Genomic DNA, 21817 nt, shown 5'->3' with positions numbered 1-21817 from the left:
ATCATTTGATTATGTGGTATGTTAATACACCAGAATTGGCTGTCTTAGTGTCTTAGAGTCACCTGTTAAAAAAGAAAAGCATACTTTGGAAGTCTTGATACGGGCAATGGTGATTTAAAGTGTTCTTTTTCTTAACAGGATCTGTGATGGGAATCCGGTTACCCACTCCTTCCAAACCTTCAGAGACTCCACCGTCTTCCACTTCATCCTCTGCTTTCTCTGTTATGAATCCTGTAATTCAGGCTGTTGGGTCTTCTCCAGCGATGAATGTTATTACTCAGGCACCATCATTGCTTTCTTCTGGACCTAGTTTTGTGTCTCAGTCTGGCACATTGACTCTGAGGATCTCCCCTCCTGAACCGCAAAGCTTTACAAGTAAAACAGGCTCTGAAACAAAAATAACCTATAGCTCAGGAGGGCAGCCTGTTGGTACAGCCAGTCTTATTCCTCTCCAGTCTGGTAGTTTTGCCTTGTTGCAGATTCCAGGACAAAAGCCGGTTCCCAGCTCCATTCTTCAGCATGTTGCTTCACTTCAGATGAAAAGAGAATCTCAGAATGCAGACCACAAAGATGAAACGACCTCTTTAAAAAGAGAGCAAGAAACTAGGAAGGCCCTACAGTCAGGAGGAGAAGCTATAGACCCTGAAACTAATATAAGAAACCAAAATTCAGCAGCTGCTGTCTCAGAAGAAACCCTGAATGATTCCTTGGAAGATAGAGGTGATCATTTAGATGAAGAATCCCTTACAGAAGAAGGTCCTGCAACTGTTAAGTCTTCTGAGCATGCCAGTATCACTGGGTCTCATTCAGGTGAAGACTATTATAAAGATGTTGATGAAGAGTATGGGACTAAAAATCGTAACAGTTCCAAAGAAGAACTGACTATTCTAGAAGTTAAGACCATTTCTGAAAGAGCCAGTCAGACAGTCCAAAGTGTAAGTAATATGCAGCTTAAAAAACTTGGTGATGTGACAATAGAACAGCAGAAGGGCTTAGACAATCCAGAGGGAAAATCGAATGAATTTCCAGTCATCTCTAAAGAAGAAAGTAAACTTGAATTTTCGGGGAGCAGAGTTGTGGAGCAGCAGTCTAATCTGCAACCAGAGGTCAAGGAGAAGGGATGTGGAGATTCTCTGGAGAAGGACAGCATTAGGGAGAGATGGAGAAAACACCTGAAGAGCCCTTTGACCCAGAAATGTGTTAGAACTTCAGAAGAATGCAAGAAAGAGGCAGATGAACAGTTAATTAAAGAAACAAAGACTTGTCAGGAAAATTCAGATGTGTTTGAACAGGAACAAGGCATCTCTGATTTACTTGGAAAAAATGGAAGTACTGAGAATGCCAGAGTTTTAAAAACTGAATGTGATTCTTGGCGTAGGATTTCTAGTCCTGCAGCCTTCTCCATTGTTCCTAGGAGAGCTACAAAAGGGAGCAGAGGGGAAGGACATTTTCAAGGTCACTTACTGCTATCAGGAGAACAGATAAAACCAAAGCAAGAGAAGAAGGGTGGGAGAAGCAGTGCTGACTTCACTGTTTTGGATTTGGAAGAGGATGACGAGGAAGATGAGAATGAGAAAACCGATGATTCTATTGATGAGATTGTGGATGTTGTTTCTGACTACCAGAGTGAGGAGGTTGATGATGTAGAAAAGGTGGTGAGCCCATTTTTGTTGTGACTGAAACCTCAAGGATTTAAATGATTTATTAGAGACAAGTAGTTTTTTCAGAAGATCACTAAGTCCTGATACATTCACTTGGATACCTAGGTTTAGATCATGATTAAACGACTTTGTAGTTTTTAGGCTGTGTCAGTCAGGTAACATTTATTGAGCTTATTTTGTTCTTGTCTGATACTATGGGAAGGCTGGCTTGAGCCTTTAGGGGGAATAGATGCTTGAGAGTCCCTATCAAATTAGTTAAAAAAAAAAAAAAAGTCCTGAAAACACTACTCTCATTTGATCTCAGTTTCTTTGACATTTTCTATGTGAAATGTTATAGCTTATCTGGTAGATATATAAGAACAGGGAATGGGTGGCCTTAGAACTGGAAGATAATTTATAGATCTGCATTTATAGAGATGTTTTTCATTTTAGAGAAAAATGAAAAATACCGTTTAATATTTTACTATAACCCTGATTAAGATGTTTTCTAATTATCTCCTGAAATTAAATAATTAGTTTCTAGAATTAATATTCTGAACTTTGGTCATCTTCCTTTGTAATATGACCTTTATAATTTATTATTTTATTATTCTGAGGCCATTTTGGTAGACTTTTATTTAGGGTTGTATTTGCAGAACTAAGTAACTGAGAGTCAGGTCTGATACAGAGCAGGGAGTTGGACAGACTTTTTTTGTGAAGGACCAGATTATAAATATTTTAGACTTTGCAGGCTAGCTGACTTGCTGTTGCAGCTACTCAAATTGCAGATTGTAGAGTGAAAGCAACCATAAACAATACTAAGTAAATGAGTGTGGCTGTGTTCCAGTAAAACTTTATTTACAAAAACAGGTGAGGGGCTGTGGTTTGCTGATCCCTGACATGGGGTCTGATGTAAAAACATAAGGAGGTCAGCTGCCTCTGGGGTGGCCTGAAATCTAAATTGTGTCCTTCTGTCCAGGAGCAGATAATATGGCCCTCTGCAATGATTGTCATGCATAGCTGTTTTAGAATCTCCCTTCCTTGAGATTCATTTCAGCCTCTGTGTTACCTGGTCCTTCTCTGTTAATGCGTAACTTCCTTATGCAGATAAACTAAAACAAAAAAGAGTTTAAAACCCTAAAATGTTTAAATATTCTAATGTTCCTGTGTTGGTTATTTCTGTACCTCAGCTGTCTCATTTGTAAAATGAGGATCTAGCTCTACAATTGGCTGCTTTTATATGCATTTGCCTCACATTCTGTCTATAGGTTATTCCTTTTTGAGGACTTGTATCTATAGGTAGTTTTAGGAGTTAGATTGTAGATCTTCTGGCACTTTTTGCAGAGTCTCTCATTGTAGTTAAGCCTATGTAAGTATCAGACCAAAAATAGTCCAAATTTAAAACCAGTGAAAAACTATTGAAATCAGTAGGACTGATTTAGTAGTACAACTTTCAGAGTGTCTTAATCATATGGGGTGGCAATGCTTGAGTTTCCTAATAGAGAATATGACAGAGGTACACCGGCCTTTTTTAAGTAAGGGCATTATATTAAATGATCTCTCAGTCTTTATTCTATATTGTATCTATGTACATGTCTGACACCTATGATAACTTTATGCCTTTGATTAGCATTATATTGGAATAGTATAAGGAAAGTTGTGCCTCTTTAATTTAAATCTTCCCCAATGAAGTTTATTGGATATTATTTACAAAGCCTGCAATTAAAGCCGTGCAGTATGCATTCTTTAGTTTAAATATTGTAAAGCATCTACCTAACATTACTATTTAAACTCTTTAGATTCTGTTGGGGCTCTGTTGATTTAGCTTCCTGAAGTTAATTTTAATATACATTGTTTACATTTAACAGACATTGTTTAGATTATGCTTAAATTGGGCAGCATAAATGATGGCTTGCATCATTTATGTCTATCAGCCATATGGAGCGTGTAATTTGGGGGTAAGTAATATTTCCAACAGGTTTAAACATAGAATTAATAAACTGATTGGGATGCTTCATTTTGAGTTGTGCCTTTCTGGTACAGTACAGTTAAGTAGATAACATATTCTCTGTTTAATTTCCGACATAATGAACACCACTTTTAAAGGTGGACTTAAAAATATTTGTGTATCTCATAATCTGTGTAGTCTACTGATAATATAATAAATTTACCATGAGTTTCTGTGATGGGTGCTCAATAAATGCTTACTGATTGACTCATTTTTGGCATAATTAGCAAGTACAGCAAGCCTGGGCTTCTTTTGATACATGAAATTCTTTAAAAGTTCTCTTTCTTTGGGGTTGAGAGAATTAGAAGATTGGGCTATATATTCTGTTTCCATATCTGCCTTGAATATATTTTTGTGGATATTTAACATGGAGTTAGCCATGAAGCACTCTTAAACTAGAACCTGAATTTTTCTTATACCTTCTGTCTCACCAAATTTTGTTTTACTCCTATTTAATCTTAAGATCTATGCAACTTTAATATATCTGAACCTGAATTTGTCTGCTAGAAAGAACTCTGAAGCATCAACACAGCCCCTTGTGGACTTTATCTGTTCAGTCTAATGATACCTGTTTAACATATATCTGCAATTTATAATGTAGTTCTTAGTTGTTAGCTCTAGCCATATATTATCTTTATGACTTCATTCCTTCTTACCATTCATGAGTTTAGGATTGTCAGTACACATGGTTTAAGATCAATATTTGGCACTGGTTGGTTTTATAAGGGGAGTACTCAGTTGAAAAGTTTAGGTGTGCTTGTTTCCCAATACTTTATTTACTGTTGGAATGCTGTATTTCAGAATAACTGTGTAGAATACATTGAGGATGATGAAGAACAGGTGGACATCGAGACTGTGGAAGAGCTCTCTGAGGAGATTAATGTTGCCCACATGAAGACCACAGCTGCCCACACACAGACTTTCCAACAGCCGTAAGTCTTTTTTCTCTTTGGCTTGTTGTAGGGGTTTTGGTGGTGGTTTTGTGACCATAAGCAAAACCAAATGTTCTGTTCAGAAGTTTTGGGTAACTGACATGGTTCCTTTATTTCTCTAGCTTTTTTCTTATTATGTAGGTGAGGAGAGGAGCTGAAATTCAGAGGTAATTAACTTGCCTTGTTATTGCTAGGAGACACTGTATTAATGTGAATAACATGCTTTTGGAGCCTGACTAGTTTTGCTAGTTCGTAGCTATTTAACCTTGCAGAAGTCTGTAATCTCTCTGAATCTTAGATTCTTTACCTGTTAAATGAGGAAAATGCCCTCATTTAAAGTGTTGAGTGAGATAATACATGAAATAAATAGCATAACTGGCACAAGGGGACTACTCAACAGTGGTTCTTCATCTTTTAAGAATATGGCATTAAATTCTAAATTTGGTTTCTTTACTAGTCAGACAGGTGAGATACATTTAGGGGAATTTTCTTAACTTTTCAGCTGGTGAGATGAAAATGTAGAGCAGATGTCTTAGAAAAATTTGTTCTGTTTTCTGTTTTGATATACCTTGTATTGATTAGGAATTGGGGTATAAAAGAAAGAAGGGAGGAAAGAAGAAAAGAGTTCTTATTTTGTAGCAGATATTGTGCTTTTCCTGCTATCTCATTAACTACCATTTAAGTAGCAATGACAAATTTTAAGGAGTGAGAGGAGTATTCTTCACTCCAGGGTTATTTGGAGGCTACATCAATTGTCCACTGGTTAAGGTTGAAAGAATTTAAATCTCTTAAAAACTTAATTAGATTTAAGTTCAGCAGTATTGTGGGGTATAAATTCAGTACACTAAAATCGAGTTCCTAACCAATAGAAACAAACAAACAAAAAACACAATTAAAAATACTGTTTACAAGAATAACAGAAAAAAAGCTGTTTGCGACTTCCATAAAAGCTGCACAAGACTTTTATAAAATGTTATCAAAAGACACTGTTAGGTAAACAACAAGTTTATACTGTATAGCACGGGGAACCATATTCAATATCTTGCAGTAACCTATGGTGCAGAAGAATATGAGAACAAATGTATATATGTTCCTATGTGACTGAAGTATTGTACTGTACACCAGAAATTGACGCAACATTGTAAACTGACTATACTTCAATAAAAATACATTGAAAAAAAGGACACTGAAGTACGGAGAGATACCATGTTAATGGACTGGAATAATAACGGGCCGAGAATAACCAACACACAAGTAGCACAGATCCTAAAGGAACAGATTGTTAAAATGAAAATAATTTTTGCCAGTGAAAAGGCAGTCTCAGACTATAAGGAAAATATTTGCAATATGTGTTTGACAAAGGGTTAGTATCAAGGATATAAAATAATTATTACAACTGAGTAAGAAAAAGATGATCCAGTAAAAAAGTAACTAATGGATATCACAGGCAGTTCACCAAAGAGGAAACCTGGGCTGCCAGTAAACATATACAAAATTTGTTCAACCTCACAATTAATTAGGGAAATGCAAGTTAAACCATTTGACTTTACCAGTTTATACCTATAAAATTGGCAAAAAAAATTGAGATTTCTGCTAGTATTGTCTAGTTGTGGAGTAATAGGAGTATCCTACAGGTGGGAGTGTAAGTTGTTAATAATCACTTTGAGGAGCAGTGTGCCATGACTAAGTTACTGGATGGGCATGCATTTCTTCCACTCAGCAGTTCTCTCCTAGGTATGAACCCTAGAAAGGCTCACACACAAGTACAGAGCAGCATTTGTCCATTGCAACACTTGTCCATTGCAGCATTTGCTGTTGTGAAGTTTGGACACAACCTAAATAACTATTAACATTCTAAAAAAATAAATTTTGGAACATTCACACTTTGGAATATTATATAGCAGTTAAAATGATTGAACTGAGATGTATCAACATATCTCAGATATAATATTGAATAAATCAGTTGAAGAAGGGTATACTACATATAATGTAGGTTTAAAATGCTACATAATATTTTCTGTTTAGGGATCTATCGATACATTCCTGCTGAAACTGAAGATGTGCATGGTAAACCCAGTTTGAGAGTGTTTACTTATGAGAAGGAAGGCAGTGCGCCCATATTTTGGAGATATTTTTTTCTCAAGCTAGGTGACAGATACCTGGATGTTGATTATGTATTTGTACAGTTTTATATATCTGAAATAGTTCATGATTGTAAAAAGGAATGTGCAGTTATAGGATCTAGGGACACTTTTATTTGAAAAAAAAAGTATATTGTTGAATAAATCATATTGCTACATATTGGACTTTGAGGAAAAGAAGCTGGTTACAGTTTAGACAGTTTGTGATGGTTTGGTTTAATATAGCTGTAAAATAGGTCTTAAATGATTGAATTTCAATAAGATATTGGAAAATACTGTCTTTATCTAGGTGCCGTACACATATCTCTGCAGATGAAAAAGTTGCTGAAAGGAGTCGAAAGGTATTTACAATGTATTTAATGAGAATTACTCATTTAATGAAATTGATAACATTTGTCTTTAGGGATAAAACAACATGAGCTATATTAGCTATGACTTTTTTAGGGCCATTTTTACCAGTGAGTTAATATAATCAGCCCCCTTAATGAAATTATACTATTAATGCTTTTTTCCCCACTTATTCTCTCCTATCCACATTTGATAGAATAATTTGGAGAAATTAAAATGGGCGTGGAGTTTATGAAAATTGATGTGCGTATTTGAAAACTAGTCCTATAATATAATGATACGATGTAAAACAGGCTAGCATTCTTATGTAGGCTCATGATTTTTCTAGTGACCTAAAAATTTAATTATTCTCTGAAACAATGGCTCGCAGTTCAGTGAGTCATGAAATCATAAATCTTCCTTGACTTAATGTATTCAGGTATTGTGGTACCATAATTAAGCAAGATTTCCTCTTTATCCTTACTAATAACTAAAAGTGGAGAAGAGTTTGGTTGTTTAACCACTTTCCACTTGTTTTTCTGTCTTCTAAATTTATGAGATAAAGACAGCGATGAGATTGGGTTGATGTGGAGGGTGGTATTCAGGTCCTTTGAAAAAGTACTAGGAGATTAGTTTGAGTTTGGTCTGATTTGGGAGATCATATGATGCATATTTGTATGGTTGTAATTATTTGGCATATGTCACTATTTTCACTGTATTTATTTTTTCATTCATCCTAAAACATTTTTTAGATGTAAGAATTTTTACAATAGTTCATTATGTAGTCCTTTGTTTTATATTATAATTATTATATGCAAATTATTTGTAGTGTCTTGGTGTATTTAAACTTGGTATTAATTTTCTTTCTATCTGGTTGTATCTTTGATTCTCTCACACTATTGTAATGTACAATCAGTTTTGAGCTTTAGAAAGACAGTAATTTTGTAGAAGAGTTTTGGGTGCTATCCTATCCCATGATATAGCACCACTATTACTATGATAAAGGTGAACAGTATTAGAAACAAACACAGTTAGAAACATGGGGGGATTTAAAACTTCTATAAAGTATGGAAGACAGTTTCAATCTTGAAGACTGTGTAAGTACAGATGACAAACTGGGAGGTGAAAGAGGAAGGAAGAAATAAAGAGAAGAATACAAGTACCAATACCCTTATTTTACAAAGAGATTCTGTCTATTGTTGATAAAATGAGAAATGGAGATAGAATTATATTCTGGTTGCAAAGGGATCAATAGAACTAAAATTAATTTTATATATTTATGGAAGGTGGGATAGTGAGATGTAAGAGAATGGTGAGCTTAGTTCTTTTCTGCATAAACAGAAGTAAATAGATTGCACTGAAAATTGTAAAGAGTAAGCTTGTTTTACTGTTTTAAACTCAGGATGTAGACTTAACCGGAAAAAGCCACTAAAAGAATTAAAAGATGGTTGTTTCTGAGGATCCAGGTACAGGCACAGTTGCTTTTCATTATAATCTTTTCACATACTTAGATTTAAAACAGGATATGCATTTATTACTTCTTACAGTAAATAACTTTAAAAATTGAAATAGAATAAATAAGAAAAGAAGCCTAAGGCATTCTGAGGGTCAAGAAAGACTTTCCTGAAAAATGCAGTTTGAGTTTTAAATGTTAAGTTATGGAGGGGAGTGGGAGGGAATAGGTACGGGCAACAGCTTGTGTAATGGCGGGAAGTATGGGATTATGGTGTGTTTAGTAAACTTCTAGCACTTTGGAATGATTGCAGAGAATGGTAATTTAGAAAGAATGGCAGTTGATCCTTTCTCAAGTTGTAAAAAGTTTTAAAATTTTTTTCCAGCAATCAAGATTTTGTTAATTTTTTTTCCAGCAATCAAGATTTTGTTAATTTTTTTTCATGTAATTTGTGTCATGAAAACAAATTTAAATGATAAATTATATAGATAAGCATTTTTAGGTCCCCTCTCAAATTCTTCCTCATTTGACAACTTACTGAAATTTGAGCTGGGAAGTGATGATCACATTAACATGTATTAGGATTTACACAGTTGAAGTTAGATTTGGAGGACGGATAGACTGGTAGGTAGTAAGATGACCAGTTCAGATAGTCCAGGCAGAAGATGGTATGTGTCTGATACAGAGCAGTGCCATTTGGGGTGGAGGAAGGGGGCAGGCACATGTGAGGGATACTTAGGTGGCCATCTTTTGTTTGAACAGGCTCCACCAGTTCCTCTAAAACTAAAGCCTGATTACTGGAGTGAAAAACTACAGAAAGAAGCAGAAGCTTTTGCTTATTATCGCCGGACACACACTGCTAATGAGCGGCGCCGGCGTGGTGAAATGAGGGATCTCTTTGAGAAACTGAAGATCACATTGGGGTTACTTCATTCTTCCAAGGTTTCCAAAAGTCTCATTCTTACTAGGGTAAGTGTTTTGTGTAAATGACAGACAAATAAGAGCTTGACTAAAATAATCTTCTAGAGATCTAACTTATGAGAAAGAGGATGGACTAAATTAGAGCTTGTATTTAACATTTGAATGTGGACTAGTGAATGCCCAATAAATCCCTTAGGAAGAAAAGTCCTAATGTTGAATCAGAGTAGCATTTCATTGAGGGTCAGAGTCTTAAGTGGCAGAGTTATTATTGTCCTTCCTACAAGTAAAATGGTAAACTCTGTTTACCACAGCTCTTTACACTGGTGTTCTCCATAACACACAGGAAAGTTTATCACAGTGAAAGGCACAACGTAACTAATATTTTGATATACTTTTTAACAGTTGACAGTCATTTTAAAGGAAAATCTGCAGTATTCAAGCTAGCAGAAGTGTTAATTTTGCATGTAGAATATCTAAGGTAAGTAGGAGTTGGAAGAGTCTAAGGCAAGCATTCATAACAGTTTAGAACAAAGTTACTTCAACCAGACTTTACTTAGTAGTTCATCTTAAAGTTGATCATTGAGGTCTAAACCGAGTAAAATGTATCTCTTTGCGGTAGTGGAAACACCTATTAACTACTCAGTGATGCTGTTTGTAAACAATTACTTTCCCTAAAAGTGTAAGCCAGAAAAACCTCCTGCAGTTTAACAAAATGTAAATTCCAAAACATCAAAAATTGTTTTAAATGACATTATACATTTCTGTAAAATAATAGATTAATTTTTTTTCATTAAAGAAATTGTGTAGGCCTCACCTGTTTTTCAGAAAAAAGGGAATTGATGAACATGATATTACTATTTCTGTTTTAGGCATTCAGCGAAATTCAGGGACTAACAGATCAGGCAGACAAGTTGATAGGACAGAAGAATCTCCTGACTCGAAAACGGAATATTTTGATACGGAAAGTATCATCTCTTTCAGGTGAGATATGTGAATGATCTCTGATAAAGAGTATGAATACAGCTTTAGTGTGGAGAAATCCTTAGTAGACCTCTCAGATACTACTTAGTTTAAGGCTTGGTTCTTGGAGTTAAGAGCAGAATTATCTTTTGGTTGGGTGGGACATTTCTTCTGGATTATAATCACTCTTGCCTTCCATAGTTTTGGGGAATATAGTTAAATCAACTGGATTTCAGTTGACTCTATTTCTCATTATTATGTGGGGTCATATAGAGTGACAGTTTATTTCCTATCAATCTATAGGTAAGACAGAAGAAGTGGTCCTGAAGAAGCTAGAGTATATTTATGCAAAACAACAAGCACTAGAGGCACAAAAAAGAAAAAAGAAGATGGGATCAGATGAGTTTGAAGTGTCTCCCAGAACTAGCAAACAGCAGGAAGGATCTTCTGCATCATCTGTAGATCTTGGACAGATGTTTTTAAATAACAGAAAGGGGAAACCTTTGATTCTTTCCAGAAAAAGAGACCAGGCCACAGGTAGGAGGGACATTCTTTGCTTTCCTTAATGTAGATGAACATTAGTTTAGTTTGGAGGACTGAATGTCTTCACTTGGCCATAATTTTAGTTTAATGAATTAAAGATGGGTTGTATAAAAGCTAGAATATTAACTACATTAGATTTCAGTTTCTAGCTTTATACACTCTAGCAAATCTTAATAGGCTATCAGTCATGGTAACATATAAGATCTACTTTTGACAGCATTCTCTAGACATTTATTTTCTTCTAGTGTTGTCAGTATTTTTTTTAAGCTGTCATCTTTTCAGACTTTATAAATGAATTCTTTTTTTTTTTTTGGTAGTGGGTAGGTAATTAGGTTTATTTATTTATTTATTTTTAGAGGAGGTACTGGGGATTGAATCCAGGACCTCATGCATGCTAAGCATGCGCTCTACCACTTGAGCTATACCCCCCCGCCAAAAATGAATTCTTGATTTCCTTGCAGTTCCTGCTCGTGAGTTGAGGACGTTTGAATGTAGCTGAGACAAATAAATTGGAAATTCAAAAAAAAATTTTTTTTTGGTTGTTAATTCAGGCTCTGTTTTCCAGCACATTGTAATCTGTCGATGAATTGGTATTAAGGAACAAAGTAAATTGGTTTTGAATTCTAACTCTCCTATCTTGATTTTGGAAGTGAGGTTATACTGATTCTACGTGACTTGTTCATATCCTTTGAGAATGGTACATGCTTTTTTACTCTTTGGGTAGCCCAGTGGATAAACCAAGGAAATCCGCTTTATTACATCAACTAAGAAGTGGTGAACACTAAAATGTGAGTTAGTTTTAACATGCACATTCAAATGATGTTACTTCTAAGAAAAGATTTTAATCATCATTTAGTGCAGTCACCTTATTTTACAGATGGAAAAAGTGAGGTCGAAAAACTTGAAGTAATTTGTTAGAGGTACATAGGAAAGCAAACCCTAGGGATAGAATTGTGTGTGCCTTCATCCTGATTCTCCATCAAGACTATCAGAAGCATTCCATTGAAAAAGTGGTTCCATAGCTCTATTCCTCAAGAATAAGAAATTCTGTCTCTTAAGAGAGTCATTGGACAGGTAATCATTACTCAGTGAAAAGTGATTCAAAAATTATATTCCTAGTTGAGGTTCCCTAACTAAATTTGAAATTTACTTCTTGCATGTTAAGTCAGAGTATGTTTTTAGGGATGTCTCCTAGGTCCTAGGCTATATGTACACTAGCATTAGGTGAAGATCTTTTATCCTTAACTAATTTCTGATCTTCCTTACAGAAAATACCTCACCCTCTAACACTCCACACACCTCTGCTAACATCGTGATGACTCCGCAAGGGCAATTGCTCACCTTAAAAGGTCCCCTATTCTCAGGACCAGTGGTAACTGTTTCTCCTGCTCTCTTAGAAGCAGATCTAAAACCTCAAGTTGCCAGCAGTGTTGTGGCTCAATCAGGTATGTCATAATTGTTGTCCTCTATGGATGGTAAAAAAGAGTTATCTCTGGTATCTCACAGTGACACAGAAAGCCATTGAATGTGTTCTGAAATGTTAAAGAGCTATTGTATTCGAGTGTGCCTCTATCAGAGAAGATTCTCTTTTTAGAACATGTTTGGCTCGATCTGTGGTATTGATTAGTCTTTTTTATCTGGGTTTGGGAGCTATTTTGTGATGTCTCATTATTTCTAAGTAGGAAAAGAATTGGAAAGATATGAAAGTAAAAGGAGGATGAGGAATCATTGTTTTAGTTTTTGGTGTTGATAAATATTTATCAGTTTTGTATTGTACTCAGTGATGGTGCACTCCTACATTACCAGCTTGATTTAATTTGAGTACCCTCCCTTTTGGGGATAAGGAGTAGAGTTGAAAAGGAAGTCTCACTTTGATGATTTAGGTTATAGGCACCTAAATTTCTATTAAGGAAAAAGAGTATCCTTACTAATAACTGCTAAACCCTATCTGGAAGAGTCATACTTTCTTACACTGCTGCCTTTGGGGCTTCATTTTTCCCTCAGTAGCAGTCAATGGGGTAAACAGAATTGATATTCATGTCTGCCTCAGGATAAAAAATAAATTTGGTGAGCATTTCTATAAAATAATTAAATAGAACTTTTATTGATGATGGAATATCAGAGTCTTTTGGTTAGATTTTACCTATTTTCTTGTTAGGCTAGGTCTATAATTTGAAACAATGGATATTTCCTTTCATCTTCTTGATAAAAGTACACTCGTGAAATTTTAACTACAACTCCCTGAGATAGTCATTAGGTATGAATGAAAGAGATGCTTACCATTTAGATATAAATGAATTTTTTTTTCCCCCCCCAGAAAACGACGACTTATTTATGATGCCAAGAATTGTTAATGTGACATCATTGGCCACAGAGGGAGGTTTGGTAGATATGGGTGGCAGCAAATATCCTCATGAAGTTCCTGATGGCAAGCCACCTGACCACCTGAAAAACACTGTCAGGAATGAAGATAACTCCTGTGAAGATTCGGGTAGAGTCTCTTCCAGAGGCAACCATAGAGATGGCCGAGTGACATTGGGCCCAACACAGGTTTATCTGTCAAATAAAGATTCTGATTTTCCACAAATAGTTGATGTTTCCAGTATGCAAGAAGCACGAGAGTTCTTACCCAAAAAGATTTCTGGTGATGTGAGAGGGATTCAGTATAAGTGGAAAGGGAGTGAATCAAGACGGGAGAGACTGAAGCCGAAGGAATCTTCATTTCATAAATTAAAGGTGAAAGATCTCAAAGACTCAAGCATAGAGATGGAACTGAGAAAGGTAGCATCAGCTATAGAGGAAGCAGCACTGGATCCCAGCGAACTGCTAACTAACATGGAAGATGAGGATGATACTGATGAGACACTGACTTCTCTGCTCAATGAGATTGCCTTTCTTAATCAGCAGTTAAATGATGACTCTGTTAGCCTGGCTGAATTGCCCAGTTCTATGGATACAGAGTTCCCAGGGGATGCTCGGCAGGCTTTTATCAGTAAGCTTCCTCCTGGGAACAGAGCAGCTTTCCAAGTTGGCCACTTGGGAACTGGTTTGAAAGAGTTGCCTGATGTACAAGGGGAGAGTGACTCTGCCAGTCCCCTCCTCTTGCACTTGGAAGATGATGACTTTTCTGAGAATGAGAAACAGCTTGCAGAACCAGCCTCTGAGCCAGATGTCCTTAAGATTGTTATTGACACTGAGATAAAGGATTCCCTTCTTTCCCACAGGAAAGTTGGTGATGGAGGGAAGAATACTTCTGGCATCCCTGCAGAGCCTGAAAGTGTGTCCTCACCCCCCATCCTACACATGAAGGCTGGCCTAGAAAACAGCAGCACAGATACCTTGTGGAGGCCTATGCCAAAGTTGGCACCTCTGGGTTTAAAAGTAGCTAATCCTTCCAGTGATGCAGATGGTCAGAGTCTCAAGGTGATGCCTTGTTTGGCACCTGTAGCCACCAAAGTTGGATCAGCTGGACACAAAATGAACTTAACAGGGAATGACCAGGAATGCCGGGAGAGCAAGGTGATGCCTACATTGGCACCTGTTGTGGCCAAACTGGGCAATTCTGGGGTCTCACCAAGTTCTGCAGGGAAATGAACTTATTTGTCCTCAGGCAGAAGACAGGCTGTGAGGGGAAACCTCCTTTCTCTGCAGGCATCTGTTTATTTGTGTCATGGAACTGTGATCCTTGACTTTGATGCAGTGGATAATGGTAGAGAAAGGGGGTAGGGTGCTGACCTCGGTATAAGAAATTACTACTATGAAATTCTGATCATGTTAAAATGTGTTACCTCACTTGTGGTGCTGGGTCTCCTCATCCTCTTAGAAGATGTGATCCATTACTGAACACGAGGTGCCCCTCTTACCCAAGGAGTTCATAGCAAGACTAGGGTCCATAATGGTTCCTAGTTCTTCCCTCCCAGAGAAAAAGCTGCTTGAGACTTTGGAGTTGCTATGGACTGATCCTTAGTTGATAGTGGTGTTCTAGTTGTTTTAAGTCTGAAATCCAAGGAATGTGATGCACTTGTGCAAAGGGATCCAGAAGAGATAGTTTTTAGATGGTGTTTCAAGAGTAGGGAGAGAGAGGATGGGTACCATGGAATACCAAAGTGAAGGACTTTGTGTCGTTCAACAGAATTTTCTCTTCTTTCATACCCCAAGTAGCTTCCATTCCCTCACCTTTTCAATCAGAATTATAAATCCAAGCCTTCTGGTAAAGTAGGAATGCTTTAAAATTTTTTTAAATTACTAAGGTAATCATTTTTGAGATGTTAAAAAAAAATACTAGTTCTCCCTTACTGTCTTTGGATGTTGAAAAGACCATTTCACAGTAGTAGGGTTTTCTACCTGGAATATATATTTTGGAGGTGTAGGCATAGAGGGAGCCCCTTTCACAAATCACATCACTCAAGAGAGAGCTAAAGTGAAAAGCATTCCCATACCAGAGACAGTGGCCAAAATAAAAAACTGTGGGGCTGGATATTTCCCAAATCAAACCAGCCTCCTGGTGCTTGAAGGTTTCATTCACTATTACCTGCACAGGATGTAAAGAAATGAAAAGTCACAGTAGGCACTCTTTACCAGGGAAATAAGGCAGTATTTGAATCACAAGATATATTTTTTATTACCTGCTACCATGGATTCAGTGATCTGTAGAGCTTTTTCACTCATTAGCTGTCAGGATGTGAAGGACTGACAGCCTGTAAAGATAAAGATATTTATATTTTTGTATAGTTGTTTTCATAGATTTCTCAAAGGCTGAAGTTTTCAACCTAGAAGATGAGATTTGTATTGAGTATAGAAATGATGTTTCCTATCTAGTTTGTAAATAATCATGGTGCACTTGAGGGGTCTCTTGGAAACTCCTGGGGGCAAGAATCACTATTCTGAAAATGTATAAACTGGGATTTAGCTGCTGCATTTTGCCTTTCTTAAGTAATTATATTTGGAATGTAACCCCTGTTCTGTCTTCATTGACAGGATTTGCTTGTGTTGTGAAACACTAACACAAGAGCTTCCAGTGCCTGGGCTGTGCCTAGGTAATGCTGTTTCTTCTACATCCCCTGCCTTCTTTATCCCAAATCCCACTCAACGTATCTTCAGAACTAGGTTGTGAGACCAACTTTGGAATGGTCCTAGCTGGTGAATTACTTCCATGGTTGGTTCCCTTTCTAGTAACTCTGGTAATAAACAGATTGAAAAGGGTGGGAAATTTTCCTCTGCAAATTGCAGTGGGAGCAAATTCTTTGTTGGTTTTCTGCTACTTGCCTTTCTAGACCTGCTCATCAGCATTCAACCTTCCCACCTCTAAAGGTTACTGAAGAAGCTTGAAGTAGGTAATGAGTACCCCTCAGCTTCTCATTATCCCTCCCACTTCTCTTTACCCAGGAGATTTCATTCAATGCCTTAGCCAAGGAGTCCAGCACCTGTCTTCCCTGCTAGTAATTGTCCTTGGAGATGCTAGTACTTTAATCCAGGTATAGCAGTTTCCCATTATTTCTTTGCTTGTCTTGTCTTCACATTTCCTCCTGACTTCCCAAGGCTCTTGTTACAGCTTTTGAGGGTCAGCCAAGGAGCAGGCAAGTGAGCGAGTAATCCTCAGGAAAAGAAGGACCATTCTGCTTCTGAACACTGTTCTCTTTTTTAAGAAAATAGACAAATAGAAAATACTCAGTTCTTGATGGGAAGATATTTGACTCTGTTTATGAGATGTGTACAAAGATGGAAATGAGAGATGAGACCAGGTGTTCAAGGAAGGCTGCAGATGTCATTACAAACCTCCAAGATAATGGTGTTTTCAAGATCTCTTAGAATTAGAAAGTTGTCAGGGCTAATTTGAGGAGGGATCAGTCTTCAGAACAATCCTGCAGTCTTGATAGAAATCTAAGATCTCCAAAAACTCCTACCCTTTAACCTTACCCCAGGAGAAACTGATCTATGAAAATTACATGTGTGATTATGAAAGATGTAGTTGAGTGAGAGGAGTTAAGGAATTGGGAGGTTAGTGAGCTCTCACCCTAACTCTGTAAGAAGCATGATCTCAGTAGACCAATAATTCGCCTTTTTATACATCTGTAAATAAATGGAATGTTTTTAAGAATATAATTATGTCAGATTTAGCTTTTTCTTTTATATATTAAATATATATCTTTCTTTTTCTGCTTTTGAAAAATGACTATTTTTTTAGAACCCTAAGAAGAAATTTGGCAAGTGGAAGTGAGAATGTATAAACTTGAAATAAATCAGTTAATAATAATTAAAGCAGGACTTGGTTGTTGGGAGGTTTTTGCTGAGTTGGAGTAGAGAATGCTAATTCCCTGAAACATTTGGGAGAGGTGTCACTGAAGGAGTTTAATCATAGGAATTCCTTACTGTTTTCAAAGTTTCTGACATGCCATTTGGGAGAGGTTTGTGGTATTCTAATCCTTGCAATGTGTTTTACATGGAGACTTTGAAATTTTGTACAACTTAATGGCAAGTATTTGTCTCAGAGTCATTCTACAGTGAAGAAAGATTAGCCTCATACTACCAGAGTTCAAGGTAATATACCTGTTACCTTGAGGAATAACAGGACATAAACAGGTCTTTGTGGCTAAGGACAACAGATGTTCTTAAAGCAAGCTATATGTTAACTAGTATCACAGTTTACAAAAACTTGACATTGAACTACTCTAAGGTCACCAACAGATCAAGCCCAATTAATAAACTTCATACAGTTTACTTTGTGTAACTTTATAGTAAATGCAGGGTGTCCCCCCCCCCCCCCAGTTATGATGAAATATTTGACAATATGCCTTTCTGTAACAAATTTAAAAATGTTTTGAACAGAGAAGACAGACAATCCATATACTATTTGGAGCAGGGTTTAATTAGTATAGTCCCCCCCTACCCAATTATACTAGTTGAGATTTTGAAATGGAATGGTATCAGGTGAATTGAGAGGTAAATGCACTTTGAAAATGGGTCTGAAAAGTGGGGATTAACCTTCATTCCTCACTCCTAGAAGATTAAAAAAAAAAAAGCACAGAGGCACTGAGTAGGCACGTTTTCAGGGTGCTTTTATAGAGAGTGAGTGATAAACAAGAGTCAATATATTTCTTGCACAGAATTGTTGATTTTTAAGAAAATGCTTATAAGGAGATCAGTACTTCATTTTATTGTATTATCGCTAATGAAATTTTACATGAATATGAATTTGCTGGATGCAGAGAAAAATTAAAGGTTGCGGTTAATAGACACTGCCATTTGGAGAAAAAAATATCAGTCAAAAATGCATTTTTGAAACTAAATTAGAAAAATAATTTGACATGCAGCATTTGAACTGAGGCATAATAGTATATTAAATATGACTCAACTACTCTACAAAGATAGGTTGAGTGCTGAATAATAGTGATGGAGGTTTGTGTGGTGGGTGAGAAGGCTAAACCATGGGATGAGTTGGAAAATTCTGAGACATCTAAACTCAACTAAGTTCTTATTGTAAGTTCTGCTGTTAGATTCTGTTAAGTAGGAAAGTAGGCTTGGAAGCATTTTGAGATCTATCCTGTTTCCAACTGCAAATACTGGTCTCAGCAGTCCCACAGTGCCTTGCATGTAAAGGTGCTCAATAAATATTTGAATCAGTGAGCAAATGTTTACTCTAGACTGTTAGTTTTCCAGGATCTTATAATTGCATCTATTTGCATGTTAAGCCTAGGGTGAATTTAAAATCTGATCTAATGAGCATAGTGCAAAACAGACATGTACAATTTTAGTATCTGACAACCATGTATACATATTTAGGATGTAGACAAGCAGAATAAAAAGTGAAATAGCACATGGATAGTGAAATACATAAGGGACAGCTGCATTTTGGAGGGTGGGATAGCAATTACTTAATTCGGAGAAAAGGGAATAATGCTTCTATTCACACTGGACCTGGGACTACTATTTTCTGAGCAGAAGTCTCTTCATTACACTGTTCTCAGTTGGTTTTCGCCTAGATCATCTTAAGACAACGAAAGCAGGAGCTTGGATTTTCTTCTGCAACTTTATAGCTTCAGATGGGAGTAATTTGGGGAACATTTTCTCTAAGGGGATAAACCAGGGTAGCTCCTGACAGGAAATGACCAATGACATTTTTTTGTAAACTCGTTTCCTGGCCATAAGTGGTTAGGTAAGTGAGAAAACCACTAGTGGACACAAAAGGATCTGGAGAGAATTAGGGACAATTCTAGTGGGTGGAGATGGCAATTGCTGGGGAATGCAGCACATAAACAAGGACACCAGGTGGCACCATTAGCAGTGTTCCATTACCTCTTGGAGATAATCACAGAATAGCAAGGAGGTGAAGGAATCAACCCCGTTTCATACTGTTGTGGCTAATGACCCTTGCCTTCTCAAGATTTGAGAAATAAATGTGAAAATCCCATTTTATATGTCATTTCATCTGCGGTGCATGCTTAAAGGGAAGGAAGCCTCATGCCTCTGGTAGCTGTTGCCAGTTGGTCTTCTAGGAGATGACTTCCCAGATCTTTATGTCAATCTGTGAGCTTTACAGTTTTCATTTTTAATACGTGCTACCATATACACAAGTACATAACCTGTTTTGCCTCTTGGCTGTACAAGACGCAGTCGCAGCAGTGGGTTGGGGTTCCTTCCCTTTTGCTAACATTGCCAACTTCCCCAGGGGTTCCAAGGACCTGGATTGGATGAGTGATACATTAGTGTACTATTTCTCTTTTGGCGTAAGCTAACCTTTTTTTAAGGTAATTTGTTGAAGTAGCAACGAGGCAGAAAGGCTACTAGAAAATAAACCTAGGTCGAGACACGTGTGAAATAATACGTAAAGGTATTCTTCTGTGTGTCCCCCCCAGCCCCGCTCAAGAGCTAGAAAAACGATACCAGTAAATCTAGTGCCAGGAGGCTTGGCGGTGACCTTTACTGGAAAAATGTTTCACCAGTAAAATTTGACAGGAACATGGAAGAGATCTGGAGCAACAAAACTCTAGTTAACTCTAGATGAGCGCGCGATGGGACACTGGAGGCTTAAGAAATCACGAAACAAGTTAAGTCCCATAGGCACATTCACTTTTGCCCCCCTCCCCGCCTAAAGCGCTGTTCTAGACTATCAGCTCCCACCCCTTTTATCATGGTCAATCAGGTAACCTAGTTCAATACACTTCTTAGCTGTCGAAAAAATTACGCAGGAGAGTCATTTCTACGTAGGCCAGGACTCCAGGCAGGCGGCAAGCAGGAACTATTCCAACAGCTTTAAATCCCAGCCCCTGGCTGGGGTCGATGGGAGCAGAGCCTTACGGCTGTACCTCAGTCGTGTAATTCTGAGCTAGGAGTTAGTTTCGCCTCTGGTCCCTAGGGCCTATCGAATGCCAACCGTAACACCCTGGGGGCGTGGTTACCGTCTTGTTGGGGCTCTGAGAAGTGCACTTGTCTGGGGGACCAGGCCTGATAATACCATAAAAGGCTCGGTTTCTCAGTTGTGAAACCATGTTCTGTTGACCCTCCTCTAGGAGCGATACCCGCGACTGCATGTGAGGAATCCGTGGTTCTTGAGTCCCGCAGTCCTTAACTTCCTAGGCCCTTTCACTGGCTCCGCCCCTCACAAGCCTTACTCGTCCACCCTGGGAACGCCCTCTTGCGTACACACCGCACCCCCCGCTTCGGCTCCTCCCATCCAGCCTGTAGCTGAGCCCGGGCGGTAGTTCGCGTTTTGAGCCGCTCGTGCCACCATAGCTGCTGCTGCCGCTGTCGCTACGAAGCTGAAATCGCTGAGCGCGATGCCTGAGGGCGCTGTGAGCCCTGCGGCCCCCGCGCCCCGGGGCTGGTGAGGCTGGGGCCAAGCGGGGGCGCTGGCGAGTAGTAGGGGGCTTCTGAGGGAGCTGAAAGAGATAAGTCTAGGGCTCCTGTGGAGGGCCGAGCGACTCAGGAGGGTCGTGGGTGGGGGAGGGAGGCTCCCGTGGCAGAACGGGTTGCAGGGCCACAGCGAGCCCCGCCGCCCTCAAGGTCCCTGCGGCTGCCAGCGCAGGTGCCCGGGCCCCCTGCGGGATTCCTCGGTGACCTCGGCGGCCTCCTTCTTTTGGGCACTGCAGTGGCCATGAGAACAGTTGGGAATTAACGGGAACCAGACTGGCCACTAACCCTACTAGGGCCCATCCCATCCTTACAGTCGAACATCTCTGGCAGGTGTTGGCCTGGCGTTTCTTCACAACTCAGGCTTTTTAAACGCCCCCTAACCTCCTTTTCAGGAGTCTGTCCTTCGGGCATTGTAAGAAACCGTTCAGGGCTTGAAGGCGGGGATGGAGAAGCGAGAGGGCAATACCTAGAGATAGGAGCTGCAGATGGCTAGGCAGAAGGTAAGGTGGACTCTGCCGTCTCAGGTCAGTGAGAGGGCATACTGAAAGGCCCTGTGGAGTGGGAAAGCAGAGCCGCTGTTGAGACAAGTCCCAAGATTGGGCCAGACACTGACCCGGGGGCTCCTCATCATGATGGCTGTAGAAGGGTCAACCATTACCAGCCGGATCAAGAACCTTCTGCGATCCCCCTCCATCAAATTACGCAGAAGTAAGGCAGGAAACCGGCGAGAGGACCTCAGCTCCAAGGTGAGTCCTAGTATTGGAAGCCACCTCTTTCCTCCCCTTCCCTCCTCTGCTCCATGTACCTCTTTTACCTTACACTTTCTTGGGAAGGAGAACTAAAAGCTCATGTTGGCTCTAAAGGATCAAGTGTGCCCAGCTCGGCCCCTCAGAAAAGCAATGATTTAGTTTTAGATTAAAGGAAAAAGAGAAGCACCGGTGAGCATACTAAGACTCATGGATGAAAAGAAAGGAACGTGAGGAAGGCAACCTGGGTTCAGTTGTGGCTTCACTACGAAGAGTTGCTTGAGGAAGCCTGCTGTT

General features: G+C 38.6%; 2 protein-coding genes across 20 annotated transcripts in view; both read left to right on the top strand.

The window, feature by feature from the left end:
* Positions 1 to 17943, top strand: part of MGA (MAX dimerization protein MGA) — a 151986-nt gene extending 134043 nt beyond the window's left edge. For 11 of the 19 annotated variants that reach the window (XM_032481446.1, XM_032481442.1, XM_032481444.1 and 8 more), the window contains 8 exons: positions 139 to 1655; positions 4450 to 4580; positions 7011 to 7062; positions 9264 to 9470; positions 10292 to 10403; positions 10686 to 10919; positions 12194 to 12370; positions 13243 to 17943. In XM_032481446.1, coding sequence (XP_032337337.1) covers positions 139 to 1655; positions 4450 to 4580; positions 7011 to 7062; positions 9264 to 9470; positions 10292 to 10403; positions 10686 to 10919; positions 12194 to 12370; positions 13243 to 14519 — 3707 coding nt within the window. In that variant the 3' untranslated portion in view covers positions 14520 to 17943. The remainder of the gene's footprint in view (positions 1 to 138; positions 1656 to 4449; positions 4581 to 7010; positions 7063 to 9263; positions 9471 to 10291; positions 10404 to 10685; positions 10920 to 12193; positions 12371 to 13242) is intronic. The other 8 variants (XM_032481449.1, XM_032481458.1, XM_032481447.1 and 5 more) reach the window with 4 other exon arrangements.
* A 2206-nt stretch (positions 17944 to 20149) lies between these two features.
* MAPKBP1 (mitogen-activated protein kinase binding protein 1) overlaps positions 20150 to 21817 on the top strand; it is a 49318-nt gene continuing 47650 nt past the window's right edge. The window contains exons 1-2 of the mRNA XM_014554322.2: positions 20150 to 20745; positions 21299 to 21520. Coding sequence (XP_014409808.1) covers positions 21404 to 21520 — 117 coding nt within the window. The 5' untranslated portion in view covers positions 20150 to 20745; positions 21299 to 21403. The remainder of the gene's footprint in view (positions 20746 to 21298; positions 21521 to 21817) is intronic.

The sequence above is a fragment of the Camelus ferus genome, chromosome 6 (assembly GCF_009834535.1).
Source record: "Camelus ferus isolate YT-003-E chromosome 6, BCGSAC_Cfer_1.0, whole genome shotgun sequence".
Lineage (NCBI taxonomy): Eukaryota > Metazoa > Chordata > Mammalia > Artiodactyla > Camelidae > Camelus > Camelus ferus.
The sequence above is the reverse complement of the archived record's forward strand: the minus strand, read 5'-3'. Positions and strand labels throughout refer to the sequence as shown.